Here is a 15,676-nt window from a genome sequence, read left to right on the forward strand (position 1 = left end):
CCACCTTGCCAGCCACACAGTGAAAATGGAATGAATTTTTAGAGGTCAACTTATGACATGAAAGTGACAAAATGACTGGTCAAACAGAGTCCCAGACAGTGGCACTCACTCAAGGGAAATCAAAGTTGCCAATTACCACAATTTCACTTGCTATTCTTTTTTAGACTTTGCTATGTTTAATACCTGTCACATGCAGCACTACAGTGCTTGGAAAGTGAATGAATATTCCTAGATAATTTTTAAGATAGACATAAAGCAAGCATGATAAACTGAGATCAGTACTTTATAAATACCTTTGGTGGTGCTGCTTAGTTTCACCCTCTTGCGCTTGCCCACACCTTGGCTACCATCCTGGTCCTCCTGGGGTAGGGGAAGAGTTTAAAAAATTGATAATCGTATATTTAGAATTTTATTGCCAAGAGACAGTATGCTCTCAAAATTCTGGTTTAACTATCAAGCTAAAACAGAAAAGCCCTGAATATACTCTCTTATTAGAAAAATACTTTTGCTGTTTACAGGAACCACGGACTCAGTGCAACTCATTAGAAAAAACATATTTTTTCAAATGCCTTTTTTCCCCCTACAGGCAACATTATCATCAGCAAGTTCAGAGATCTTCATCTATTTAATTAATTTTGTGAGGTTATCTGCTTTGATTTCTGAAACTGATTGCTACAAAAATGTTTAACACTACAAAATTTCTAACTGTTGCACATCCAAGGTTTCACCTTATTGATCTGTAGGGTTTGGGGTTGTTTCCTAAAAAAAAAAAAGTATCAGCCAACATATTGGCTATTAAAGTTGGCAACACAGACAATTACCTAGACATCTTCTACTCAATATCAAGTTTTGATCCAAGAATAAAGGATTTTGACACCTTTAAGAGGCCAATTCTAACTGCTGAATTCTAATTGCTCGTTCCCTACAGAATAATGGAAACACTTTACGCAGGCACTTGTCATCTGAAGCTTTCAAGGCACTCTGCAAATAAAACAGCAAAGGTTCCAAAATGCAATGCAAGTTAAAAACATCATCACCACCACTTTACAAAATCTAACACTGGGTGTTAAAAAAGAATGTGACATTACAGGACTATACTAAATGCTGCATGCATCTTTACTAACTATGGTAGTCCTAATGAAACAGTGGAAATAAAGAAATATTCCTACTGGATCTAATATGAGAGATAATCAATGCAGATATCTACTGTTAAAAATAAGTAACCAATATCCTTCTCATCTAAGCAAATGCTGTATCTTACTTCCAAACTTCACTGGAACGATAAAGAACCTGGTACTCAAGAAGTGACTATGCTTCCTCAGGGAGAAAGATGATGCATATATTATATCTAAGGACTGACCAAAAGTATCATGTTAATGAAAGGTCTGAGTTTTCCTATCCTTTCAGTACCTCCATCTGAAAATTCATTTTAAGATGGACACACATTTGAACTCTTAGGTGTCCTGGGGTCTTTGTGAACACATGCTGCTTTTGTACTTCAATCAGGAGCCAGTCAGTTTGCAGGATATTGCCACTGCCCACTCCCCTGTCAGAGGGGCCCAAGTACTCTAAAGCAAAAATCAGACCTGCTGAGCTATTACTATGAACTGCAGGACTCTGCAATTTAAGTCTCCTGCTGTGGAGAAAAGGAATCTAAATTCCTGTATCTAGAAAGTTGATAGCTAGAGGTCTCAAGACCTCTTCAGCAGTCTCAGTTAATCCAGAGAGTTGCTAGAGGGGCCTTAACCAGAAAATAATGCATTTTGGTATACAAATTGTGATTAACGTGCTGGATTCTAGCCTCCAACACCACTGCTCTGGCAAAGTGTGTTTCCTCTTCTATAGTATTAGAAAAACTTAAACATGTAACAGTCTTGATTGCAACTTTTGAAGTGATTTCACTAAACCGAAGAAAACTTATGAGTGACTTAATGAGAAACGCTTTCTTCAGAACTCTTTTTTTCCTCAATAATGTTAGACAGTTGGTTTCCATTGCTGCTGCAAGGTAGGATTAAATCTTAATGACAAGTGCAGGAGTTTTAACAGCCTTGAGATAGCGAGTGCTAGGTCACATGGTGTCTGCCAAGCCCAGGGATAAAGAATAAGAGAATGAGTAAGCAAATGTAGAACACCTTATTTTTACGCATTAGATAATGCTGTGTAAATATACCTGGATAACAGCAAAAAGCTTTGTAGATTTACTTTATATAATAGAACATTTAGCAATATGCCTAAGGTGTGCCACATCTGTTGCAAATTCAGATAATAAACTTTATGTAATATTAGATACTATACATAGATTTTTGTATGATTACATTAAACAGCAATTGGAGTCAATAACTATGTAACTAAGTAATAAGGCATTGAGTGCTCATTAAACTACAAGAGCAGCCAAACTGAGATATCTAATACAAAAAGGTTTATTCGTCAGTGTAGTAAAAGCATTCATGGACTGGGTTTTATTTGATTCCTCGGAACATAAAAACTTCTTAAATAGGAGGACAGGTTTAGAGAGGGACTTTTTTGCTCCTTTTGCACAAAGCAAAACATGAGCAAGAAAAGCTAATAAAGCAAACTAATGGTCAGTTGTCTCCAAAATACCACAGGATGGAACACAAACCATTTGAGAAGTAAAGCACAAGTGAGCCTATACTGTTTTGGGGCAGGGGTGGGGGGGGAACAAAACAAAATAACCCATAACACCTATCTCAGGATACATCCATCCTCCAGGTTCAATTTTAGCTTAGAACCATCTACTACAGTAGAAGTGAAACTAAATACTGAACTACGCAAAACTTTTCAAGCTATTTAGTTTCCTGCAGAAGCACTGCTCTAATTTGTAGCCTATGTAAATTTTGTAATCTAGCCTTTCATCTCTGAAACAATGCTACCTTTAAGACTCACTTGGTAAGAAAGAACATTATCCTTCCGAGGTTCATCTTCAATACCAGAGGAAGAAAATCCAGTTAAAAGTGTACTCTTGCCACATTTCTTAATTAGAACATAGTTTTACTCTGCTGTAAGAGAGTATAATAAGGCATAAAAAAAGCTGTAAATGCCCTTTGTAACTTACGGGGGAGGGCAGGGGAGAGGAAGAGAAGTCATAAAACGAGATAACTTCTTCCTCATTCCTCTAGGAAGCATTTCTCTAGTAACGTCATTTTTCTAATAAGCATTTCAGCCTTCCACCTGCACAGTTCTGTTTTGGCTTTTGGATTAAAAGACTTGACTTTCTTTTCAGCAATTCATATTTGTCAAGCAGACCATGATTAAGAAAAAGATTATAAAATAGAAAATTAACTCTCTTCAGAGATGCCACTAAGGGTTTTTTTGTAAAAAAAAAAAAAAAAAGAAACTTTTTACATTATTTTTAATTGCATCCCATACTGTAGAAATGTGGTTTTATGAAAGCCATGAAAGGAAAAATCAGAAGTGAAAATATATACTAAAGAACATTTAAATTTTGAGTGCTTATTGTTTTATCTGCATGGTAGTTCCTCATTCTTTTGTAAAATTTTCTAAATACACCTGTCAAAACAGGGCCTTGTGCTTTTTTACAATGTATCTTAAAAATTGATCCCAGATATGTGAGTATATGCAGAATCTGAATTTAGAAAAATCACATCTGCCATAACATAATAAAATACCTACATGTATATTTATATCCTGGAGATCAGAAAGAAAAATCTCTCTAGAAAACAGGTATCTTTAACTGGCAAGCTATAATGTAGTTGCTGTAACTCCTCCCTTCTTTATTCATGAAGTATCTTTTCCTTGAAAAAATCATCTTTTCCTCATATAAAATTCCTTCTCCCTCAAATACATCTCCATCTCCCTCTTGGACTTCTTGCTCAGAAGAAATGCCAGTGATACCCAACCTCTCTTCAGACTCTTAACAACTAGTTTACTCCCCTCTCGTCATCACTTATAGGGGTAAAACAGAAAGAAGCATGCTTAGCCATTTTAAGTTTATTTGAAAATACTATTTGAGGTTAACAACATTAACTTGAATTGCCGCCTTCTTTCATGGGCCTTAAAAGTGATACTGTCAGCAGTCTTTCATGTTTGGGGTTTTTTTTGTCTGTTTGTCAAGCAATGGTGAAAAAACAACAAGCATTACTTTGAAAAATGCCAAATTATAAATAGCACTGCTGAAAGCGTAACAGATGCTGTTGTGCTCGTGACAGAGGCAAACATGTCACACAACTCTTTTAGACATACACAAACAATTGTTTTTACTCTGATACTTGTTCACATAGAATTCAATATAAGCAAAAAAACCTATTAAAAACTATACTTTGCATTATTTAAAGTTTGTTATACTACCCTACCAGAATGGCTGCTAAGGCTTACTGGTTGAAATTAGGTTTTAAATAGTAGGGCAAAAAAAAGAGAATAAATTGATACAGTAACTCTACCAGAATTTAACTTTCCTCATTAAATTCCACTTATTTATTACAGCTCAATCTAAAAGGGGATTCCCTCCTTTTTACTCCCACTCAATGTGTTTGGTAAGTAAGGTCAAGCCTACACATGGGAATTCATCTACAGAGAAATTCTCACTGCTGCTATCACCAGTTCAGCTGGATTCTCAAGTGCCAAAACCTGCTAACACCATTCACAGCATCACATGCTTTAAGTTTGCTTTAATCAAGCCCAATTTACTTGATAGTGACTTTTGAACTACCTACACAAGTTTCTTCTACATTACATACATAAATTAAACTGAAATAGTATTAGCAAAAATAAGGATTTTTCAAGAGGTCCTTAGTAAATCAAAGGCATGAGCTATTCCTTTGTATCTCCATTATTTCTAATTATTAAAATGGAGAGAACATGTGGTAGATAGAAGAGTTCAAGTTTGTGGGATTTGGCTGCAAGCATTCTCTCCATTTAATATTCCGCTGCAGTTCATCATAGTCTTTAAAAACAGTCTCACCTCATCTGAAGAATCCCCTTGTCCTGATGTTGCCGTAGCACCTGCTAAACCTTTTGAAATAAAAAAATTCAGAGATTCCTTTCATAAGTCTTATACTGAAAAGAGAGTATTTTACGATATTTAATGAGCCACTATGAAATGAAACACTACATTAACTTTCTTTAAAAGATACACAGCAGTGGACTGAGAAGTTGGAGTAAGACTTCTAAGCAATACAAAATCAGGGATTTGCAAGTACGTTCCATTGCAGAACTTAAACGTACTGAGTTAACAGTGAAGTGCTCTTTCAGAAATTGCAAAAAACGCTGATGGCCTTCAGTGATCCAAAAAAAAAATCCACAGCACTTTTGCAAGAATAGGTGGCTTAACTTAGTTGCAGTGACAAAATTCCACTACGAGCAATTTCATCTTGCCTACTCAAATTCCACTAATTCTATGACTGGGAAATGATGCTTAGTATATTAGTAACAAAAAGTTATTATGTTTAGCTTTGTTCATAGAATTAAAATGAGTCCTGTAATTTGGTGGTGCACTAAATAACAGGTAATTCCTTAAGTTTCATTAAGATTTGGGTTTTTTTAAAAAATAAGCTAAAAGAACAGTTTATATAAAAACCAGCAATAATCAAGTCTTCTCTTAAAATATTTTTCTACACAAACCTTGAACTGGTAATGTGCTAGTTCCCGCTCCTTGTTCCTGCATACCACATGCAATTTTATCCTCAGGAAATGCCAGTCCAGAACCTTTCAAGGCAATGAGGTACTTTTCGTGACTTTTCTTTGCACATGCATTCTCTCCAACACCTTGAATACATACGTAAAACAGCACTGAAGTACAACAGCAGCTACTTGGTTCATCTACTTCATATTCTACACAAGCAGTCTAAAAAATGGTTCACAATGTTTTAATAAGCTGTACAGTTACGAGATGTAGAAGCTAAAAAGTTCTTCCAACTGATGAACTGAAATCCAAAAGACCAGAAACCTTCTCAGTTTTTCCCCTCCAACACAGTGTTTTCTTCTAAATGATGTATTTAATTTCTATTTTACCAGCACTGCCACCATTAACACTACAGCAAAAAATGATTTGTTTTGATATTTCGAAACAGTTGGTTTTGGACAGAAAGGACAGGGACCTACTGTTTCCAATGGGAAAAAAAATAAACCAACAAAAAAACCCAGTAATGATAATACGCCATATATAATTTCTAATATTTGGGATTTTTTCTTTCAAAGTTCAAGTTTTGACAGCTGCAATTAACGAAGACTATTCATAAAGATACCATCATTTCAACTGTTTGATGAAGCAAAGTCACACTGCATGCTTGGGATATACAATTTTCCACAAAGAAATGGACTAATAAAAAAAAAAAACAAAAACAAACCCAACACTTTTGTTATTTAAGGAAAAAATAAACTTTAGAGAAATAAATTGTGTCAAGTGTTTAAGAAAACATGAAAAAGATGACAGCATCTTTTTAGCTGTGCACCTTTTGCATTCAAAGTCAGAAGGACAGGTTTTGCTCTAAAATCCCTTTCTTTGCTTTCCCTACCCACAAACTGTTCCTACTTAGACACACATATTCTCCATTCCAAGAGTCCAGTTAAGAATGCCTTACTTCCCATTCCCTCTCCACTCTTCTATCTCAGGAAATTCATTACATATAGGAAAAGGGAAGTCATTAAACTTCTCCCATTCAAATATTATCAAACAGGAGAGAAAAAGAGGAAAGAAACAGAATAAAGAAAACTGTCCCTGAGGCAGCTTTCCTAAGTGTTTCTCCTTTCAAATAAAGATTTGGAGATTGCCTGTTGTTCAACTAGCTGCTGCCCAAGCCAGTTACGGCAACTTAAATCTACAGTAATTACTATTTGTTCCATACCTATGCAAAGGAAGTACTCGAAGGACTCAAAAAGGACACCTCCTAATCACAAGAAAATAAGATGGAGTTAATTTATACTAGGTGGTTTGGGGTTAATAGTGACAGCTCAACATTTTCAGATTCATTGTCATTTGGTACAGGATGGAATAAATAATTGGGGGGTGGTGGCAGTGTTTTTAAGAAAACAAAAAAAAAAAAGCCTTTGCATAGAAGCACAAGACAGACAATGGCCTTTTGCCATTCAGGTCTCCTCCAGTAACCTCTGTGAGAGCAGATCCCAAAATAAGTTAGTCATATTCCACTTTGAATAAGCTTGATATACCTTATTTGGAAGTGTTCACTTCACTTTAAAGAGAATGGATTTTTTTATAAAAACTCTTTTGGAACAATGTATCTTTATGCAGTTATCCAGAACAGCGAAGATAAGAGATTTGCTGTTACAGGTCTTAATAACAAATGTTTCTAGTTGCTCCTGGAGCCCACCCCCTCTTCTATCAACAACAAAAAAATATCCTTAAAAACATGCATTTTTGTGGGTTTTGAGAAGTCAAACAAAAACACGCAGGAACTGAAGTGATAAAATTTATGCCCTTAAATTCTTCATAATTTGAAAATTTAATTATTAGAAATAACACAAACATACCAGAGCTAAGATCTTTGTAGAACTGTTGGCTAGTCAAAACCTGGGTAAGAACTGATCGCATTGCTCCTCCCATTTTGGTCAAGTCTTCTAGAAAGGAAACATGAGGCTCCAAAACCTGGAGGATTTTATGAAGGTCCTTCTCTGATGGCAGATCAAGAGCTGAAAACCACATAACAAGAACTTTTGGTGTAAATGTAATGTAATTTGGCCAAGACCTTCACAAGGCAGAACAGCTATGACCACCACAAAAGAAATTAATTTATATATTCACAATGCTCTAAAATTCACATGTACAAGTTTCAAATTAATCCTGATTTCATTTTCTGGAAGAGCTCAACACAATGCTAGGTAACCCTTAAAACATGTTTAAGCAGCTCTTCAGCAGAGAACAAAATCAAATTGCCTAGCCAGGTAGTAACTTTGTTCAGAAAATAGGCACAAAATTCAATTATATAAACTGTAGATAGCATTCATGTACTTTGTCTTCACAGACTGCAAAGCAAGAGATAGCAGCATGGTAAGATATGCTAGATATGTGCAAATTTAAAACATACCAGGCTCATTATACCCCTCTCTTAAGTGTTGAATAAGACTAAAGATGAACTGTGGAAGAACTAATTCTGACATCATCAACAAGTCTTTTGGGACACATGGAACATTTGAATTCGACTTAATCCGGTGTCTTTTACAAAACCTATAAAACAGATGAGAAAAATGTTAGCCAAGCACAGCTCAGCAGAGTTAACATACACTAAGAAAACCATTACTTTTTCCATTTTTCAGAGAGTATATACTTTTACATTAAAGGTGGTGTTGAAATGGTATTCTGAAATTCCAACTACTATGTTCAAACCCATTTTGTTTCCAAGTCCAGAGAATTATAAAGCTGCCAATTTTTTTCCCCTTCTCAAAGTTCACATATCTAACATCCCAGTTTTTTCCCATACATGTTAGAAGCATCTTCCATTGAACAATTAGAAGAACACTGAATTTTTCTTTATCAAGACTTACCTCCCCATTTCTAAACAGCCTAATTGAAAGTATCAAACTAAAACACTTTTTCTACTTTCTGTGAAATAGTCAGAGGCTGGCCCAATTCTTCAAGTCCTCAATCAGATAATAACTTTTTAAAATGTCTTTTGACATTAATCAAAAACAGCTTCCAAAAGCCTAAGAGTTTTCAGGATCAATATTTCAAAAGTATAGCAGCTAAGATTTACTTATCAAAGGATGATAGAAACACACTGAAAAAGCTGTGCAAATTGTTTCATATAAAAAGAAAAGAAAACATTTCTTCTTTGGAGAATTCCTGTATGGTAGTAGTTGAGGCTTAGCTAATGCACTATGACATGAGGTTGAGCCAAACCCCATTAGAGCAGACAGAATGATTTCCTACTGACTTAACATGAGCCTGACTCAAGAGCCACTGAGTACTTTTCTGCTCCCAATCTATTTTTAGAAAAGGACATTTACCAACATCAGAGTTATTTACCCATGTCAAAAAAGAAGCTAAAAAGGAATAGAGAGTCTAAAAACACATCATACAAGAGTAAACTTTACTGGAAAGATTCACTAGATTTTACCAGTAATTTTTCGACATAAAGATTCAGAAATGGATTCAGCTTTGTTTGAATATGAAAAGTGTTTTCTAAATTTATTCATGTCTTCACTACATTTGCTATGCCATATTTTCCAGAAGAAGCATCCTACTTTCTACAACATAAGCCTTTCTTCTTTGAGGACCATTGAAGTATTACCTTCAAAGAGAAGAAGGAAATAGAAGAAAGCCACAAAGTGAGTATCTGAATTTAGGACGCGCGTGCGCACACACACACACACACAAAAAAAAAAAAAAAGGAGGATACAAGTCCTGCAATTAAGACGGCATCTTCACAAGAATGGCTACCATCTTCACAAGACTAAAGATTAAGGGCTTCTCTTTTGCTCTTACACATTAGAGATAACAGTTTTTATTAAGAAAAGGTAAACAAGGACAGTACTAGCCAGGTGATTTGCAGTTTATATATACAGCCTATCTATCCCTGGCGGGGGGGGGGAAGTGCCTAACAGAAAATGCTCAGTGATGACTGACAACTTCATGTTAATTAATGCACAAATGAATGGTTTTCACTTTTGTCATTCACTCTTGCACTTGCACAGAAGTTATGAAAAGTCATTCACTTTTTCACTTCTGTCATTCACTTTTGTCTCACCTACATACAGAAATCTGAACTGCCATAAATCACAAATCTGGCTTGATCTATGCTGCAATATGGTACATCATTTATTATCTTAAAGGTAGCTGGTTTCCCTTTTACCACCATCCTTGTAAGAAGAGATCAAAAGTAAATAAAGACTTAAAAGACACACAAGGAAAGAATTACAATGTAGTATGTTTTAAAATCTTTTACTGGTCCCCTGCCGTATATTTTGCATTCAGCCAAAAGATGTTTCACTGGTTATGATCACAAGCTAAGAGAGCCACAGTTACAAAACTCACATGTCAAGTCATTCTGAATCCCAGCTTCTGCTAAGCACAAGGCTTCCTTCCACAGAAAATAAAAAGCTCTGCTCCCCAAGAAGCCTATGCCAGCGCACCACTTGTGAATCAGCTTACAGATTAATTAACCCAAATTTAACATATCCTGTAGCTGAAGGTTATGAATCATGTCTGCTCTTGAGATTTCCAAGAAAGCACTATTGACTTACAAAGTGTGATATTATTACTATATTAATACAAGTTCTGGAAAATCAAGGAAGAACCCAAATTTGATTCACTGTAAGGAAACATCCTTTCACTGTCACATGCAAAAATTACAGCACTTCCAAAAAGGGAACCATTTCTAGATACCAGGCCCTAAACCTTAAAGTAGAAATGCCAACATCATTTTACAAGATGAGCCATATTCTGTATTTATCGTTCAAAGGCTGCGGTATTAAAGTATTGGCCGAAATCAATATATTATTGTAGCTGTTCTTAACTAACAGCTAGAAATGTGTACCTGGTAAGGATCCCAGAATATGTCCTTACTGACATGACTTGCCACTGGACAAGCTATTGGCCATACTGAATTTCAAGGGCAAGAATTAATCTAAGCCACAATGATCCAGAAAGCCAATGCTCAGGTTTTATTATTTACAAATCAGGCTGAAGAAATCTTACTGAGCCCAAGTTTATAATATTCACCCATGAGACTGTTTTATGCTGAATTACTGAAAAACAATCCTGCCTCTGTATGGTACTTCCACAATCCTGAAATACCAATACTCTGTGCTACTCAAAGCTCTACTGCCTTTACAGAGTGCTATACAATTCTACAATATTGACCAAAATGCCAGACAATGACCTGGAAGATGTTCAGAGTTAAAACAACAGCTGTTTTAACTAAAGAAGAGCCAGAACCCCAAGCTGTGCCAATGAAGAAACAAGTGGAAACTTTTCTTACAAGCAGTAAGAGCCACCTGTGACAAACTTCTCAATGGGTTACAGAGTCACTGGACAAACAGCAGACAAAGCTATTCCATCATCAGTTCCTTATTAAAGAATTGTCTGTCTACATAAATATACATTTCAAAATGCTTCCGAGACTATCAAAATAGGGATTTAATGGGCAACAAAAAGGAGCACTTTCCAAATCTCTCCTAGTAACATCAAGCCTTGGAAATCCACCACGTGGGTGATGAAAGGTGAATATGATCTAGATAAGAAACACATTTTTTCCGAAGAAGCTCAAAAATAAAAACAACTATGGAGAAGACAACTGACTAGGTAACTGACAGATCACCTTGATCTAAGCTTTATTACATGATTTCAATATTGCAAAATACTTTTCCCAACAAGCCTGTAGTTCCTATTTAATCTTTAGTACTTCATATTTCTTGTGCTATACAGTCTTCCTTGTAAATATTTTTACTATCACACTACAGTGAGCTTTAAGAATAGGAGTATTTCAGTGAGAGTGCCAATTAATTAGCCAGAGATACTCAAGCCCTGTCTCGCTGAAGGTCGAACATGGAAGTACTAAAATATAGGTCTACGAGGAGATAAAAACATCATCATTTTCCTTATTCTTTCCTCTGATTCAAAAGTATATTCTGGTTTTTGTTTTCTATGCAGTTTCCCACCTTTGAAATTGCTCTTCCACAAAAAGACAAGGCTAATTTTAGCGAAAGGAGAAAATAACACAGTAACTTGCAATTAAATAAAAACACAGCTTTGACAAGCAGTCTTGTCCACATGACTTCAAATATAATTCCTGAAATTTCTTATGCTGCATTGATACCTGTAAGATGTGGAACATTGTTGACATCTACAGAATACCATGTATTATTAACATAAGCAGCATCAACATCATCTGAGCAACCTTCACTTTAGACTTTCCAGATTCATTCCATTCTCTCCTACTATTTCTGCCTTTAATGAGTCTATTGCGAATTTCCAAAATGTGTTTTAGCAGTGACTTCAGGTAAAATAACTCCTTTGCTTTAGGCTACAGTTCCACAACTGCTTAAATTGAACTAGGTCAGTCCTGCCACAATTCTGTCTTCAGCCTTCTGCTTTGTTCCAGCACTGGCACTCGATTGATCCTGTGTTAAACCAGCTCAGAAGCTAAGCTAGCAGAAGTTATTTACTTAAAAAAAAAAAAAAATTTTCATTGGGCCAGCTTAAATCCACCAACACTCACAGACCTGCCTCCTTGGAAGTCACACTGAAATCCCAGAATCATCCTGCCATCATCACTTTCCTTGTTGACCTGACAGGGAGCAAAACACAGAGAACAAAAAACCAAAAACCCAACAATGCCGGAAGATGCTGTCCTGGCCAACCAGCATACCAGGTAGATACAAGGCTCACTGCGAAGCCCAATCCTCCACTTCAAAGGATTTTTAAACTTCCCCAGTCATTACAGCAGCTGATAAATGCCTTCAGTACCAGCCAGACCACACCTTTACAGCTTTTGAACATTTGCTCAGCCCTCCTTCCACTACATCCCACAGTGTCTCAAGTTTCAGCTGCATTCCAGAAACTTGACATAAGTTCATGCATACAGAGAGAGACTATTTTTACCCTCACTTTTCTCTTGCTATTTTGTCCCCTGCCTTCCAATGTTTAAAAGTACTTTGTTTTAAACTGGATCATAAAGGTGTCAAAAGAAAGCATCCCATTTTCACAAGTCTTACAGTACTACAGCATTCTGAGTACCTGACTTCGACAGAAGCTTTTAGGGACAAGAATCTGGGACCCAAGTGACAGGACCCATATGAAAACTACTGGAAATCAATTCCAAAGCAAAGAAAGTAAACCTCTGCTTGATTCTTCAGTTCAGCAACAGTAAGTCATATCTAAACCAAGCTTTTATTTAAGACATTATGTACATTTCATACTGTACACCACATGACTGACAGTGTCATGTAATGTTTCATAAAGTATTCAAACAAAACGAGTAAGTTTTGTAAATAAGAATATAACACACTCTTTAAAAAGAGTATGCATTTTGTCCCCACTGTAAAACTAAAAAGCAAATACCATTCTTACATACATTGAATCTACGAAATAGATGCAAGACGCAAACTATTTTTTGAGCGCTACAATTGTCTCTCAGAGTTCTTGTGAACTAGTTTTTCATTCTTTACATACTGGTAAAGAGCATTTAAATGTTTTTTCCTGCTTTTGCAGTTCACATATTGAAACAAATCTTAATTCAGAACAAAATACAATTTGCATAATCAGGATTAGAAAATTATCTTGATGAAAAAGGGCTTTGATATATTGCAGCCTTGCTTTATGTAAAGCCACTGTCCCTAACCAACAACAAACACAATGGTAACTCTGAAGAAATGGAGAGAAATAAACTAACTGTTCCTCTGAAAATTAAGTTCTGTGTGTTTCCCCCACACACCCTAATAATTACATTTCAATAGTTAAATTCCTTTCACCCGCAAAACAGGCTTCCAAAAGTGAATCATGTGGTACTGACTTCAAGGCCTGAGGAATGACAGCTCTTCTGCTCTATATGAAAGCTGCAAGCTACAGAGGAGTTGAGAGACAAAACTGAATACTTGCATTTCTGCTATTAGGGACTCCGACAAGAAGCAAAGCCAACTGGAAAGATGTCAGTCTAACCCTTCTAACAAGGAAAGCTCCAAAGTAGAGACACTAGAGTCAATAGTGGAGGACAATGAAACATGGCAGAATTAACGGCTTCTCCAGAAAAAAAAAAAAAAAAAACAAAAAACCAAACAAACCAAAAGAACCCAACACCTTTAAAGGACATCTTTCCAGGCTCTAAGCCTTCATGACAAATCTGTTTGGCCAGGTTAGGACACTAGAAATCACGGGTTAGACTGTTAGATGTTATTCCAATCCTTGCAGAACAGCAGGAAGAGAGGCAGTGAGTCACCAGAAGCTCCGTTGGTGCTCAGTGCTATACTGAGCACCCTTCAGCAAAGCAAGCTCTCCAGTTCAAAGAAAAAGCAGACAAAGAAGCTCTGCAGAAAAGCATTTCTATTATTCTCTGTTAGTCCTCAGATGTTTACATCTTGCATAGTAGATAAAACTACAATGAGTTTCATTGGTATACAAGTACCCACTATTAATCAGAAACAGTAGATTTGGCAGTTTCAATTGTAAGACCTTAGAAATATAGTGAGAATGAGAAGGAATGGACTTCTGAGAAGAGCTGAAGCTAAGCCTATGTGTGAATGGACCCACAAAGTTGTTGAATTTGAGCATTTTGATAGACAACAGAGCAATTCAAGAGTAACACAAGCTTCTGCTGCAAAAATATTGTCTTTATAAAAATGGTGGATGCTCTGGGATGTAATTACCACACTGTAATTGCATTTAAGTACAGCTTACCTTTACCTAGTTTGATCAAAAAGCCTCAATTTACACACAATTTAAAATATATAAGATACAATGCATATTCTAGTTCTGGATGCTTAATTTCATAATTTTTAGGATCGGATTTTTCAGAGTTCTTAACCTTTCATTGCATTCACAAAGCAGCTGACTTCAAAAGCAGGTCTGAGAGACAAGCACATCAGCAAACAGAATATCACATACAGTCTCCCTGCCCAGTTGCTTTCAGAGTCCCATCAATTATCTACCTTAAAGCACATGGACTTCTATTTAAAGAACAAAAATCAAGTTTCCAAAATAGAGTTAACAAAAATATTTTCTGGCTAAGAATATTTTCCCAAGAAAATTTAAAGAGGTCAAACATATGGGATGTAATATTTTGGCCCAAATACTTCATCTGTCAAAGTTCTAAGCAACTGCACAGTGCTAGACAAATGTAAAAACAACCTTCATTTCTTCAGGATCTGAGTAAGATGTGTGGATTTTAATAAAAGCTATCAACTTAACCTGAAGATACCACTTTGGTCAGGCCTCCAACAGACAAGGCGCATATATATGTAATTTGCAGTTTTCTTGGAAAGGTAAGTGTCTGTCTGTTTCATGCCAGAGCTATTATCGCTGCAGGCGCTGTGCAAAAACAGAGATGCATCCTGATGAAGGCAACAGTTCATTTTATAGTCCTTGTTATCGTAATACCCAAATGGCCATCTCTATTACTTCAATGTAAAGAAAAATCAGCATATTATTTTCAAAGCTTACTACCAGAACCCTCTATAGAGGAGAGCACCTAGGACGCTATTATTTAAAATCGCCTGCAGTTGTCAGATACTGTTCCAGAAATTTTTTAAAATATAAAACTCCTGATATTCTGCAAGTGATAAGGAAGAACGGCCTGAAACCTGAATCAACCTATATTAATTGTCATTAAGAAAGATCTAAGAGACAAAAGTTCTTTAGGAATGTGTTCCTCAAACATACATCCAAAATCACGTTTATTCTGCTGCCAACAGATCCATCGACAGCTTCATGTAGATCAGATATGTACCAGAAAAATAACACTCCATCCTGACATAGCAAACTTAGAATCCTGGACAGCTGATAGTTTCACAAAAGGGATAAAAGGAGCATTAGAAGTTGGTGGGATCAAAGCAAAGGAACTGAAAATCAACACTGGTTAGCCCCAATCTAAACAAGACTGTTTCCAGAGACCTCCAAAACACCAGTTCTTCTTAAACTGAATATATACCAAGGTATATTACAAAGTGATAGACTAGTCACACAATAAATAAGCCAATTTCAGACAAGGCAAGATATACAGCAGTCATATCTTGTGAGCTGAATCTTCAGAGT

At 36.1% G+C, this 15,676-nt stretch overlaps 1 protein-coding gene across 6 annotated transcripts in view; it reads right to left on the reverse strand.

Annotated features, from left to right (window-relative positions):
- UBR3 (ubiquitin protein ligase E3 component n-recognin 3) overlaps positions 1 to 15,676 on the reverse strand; it is a 124,668-nt gene that overhangs the window by 102,549 nt on the left and 6,443 nt on the right. For 5 of the 6 annotated variants that reach the window (XM_052792905.1, XM_052792904.1, XM_052792903.1 and 2 more), the window contains exons 2-6: positions 8,019 to 8,158; positions 7,465 to 7,623; positions 5,599 to 5,742; positions 4,940 to 4,989; positions 294 to 360 (exon numbers count right to left, since the gene is read on the reverse strand). In XM_052792905.1, the coding sequence (XP_052648865.1) occupies positions 294 to 360; positions 4,940 to 4,989; positions 5,599 to 5,742; positions 7,465 to 7,623; positions 8,019 to 8,158 (560 nt within the window). The remainder of the gene's footprint in view (positions 1 to 293; positions 361 to 4,939; positions 4,990 to 5,598; positions 5,743 to 7,464; positions 7,624 to 8,018; positions 8,159 to 15,676) is intronic. The other variant, XM_052792906.1, reaches the window with a different exon arrangement.

This window comes from Harpia harpyja, chromosome 7 (genome assembly GCF_026419915.1).
Source record: "Harpia harpyja isolate bHarHar1 chromosome 7, bHarHar1 primary haplotype, whole genome shotgun sequence".
NCBI classification, from domain to species: domain Eukaryota; kingdom Metazoa; phylum Chordata; class Aves; order Accipitriformes; family Accipitridae; genus Harpia; species Harpia harpyja.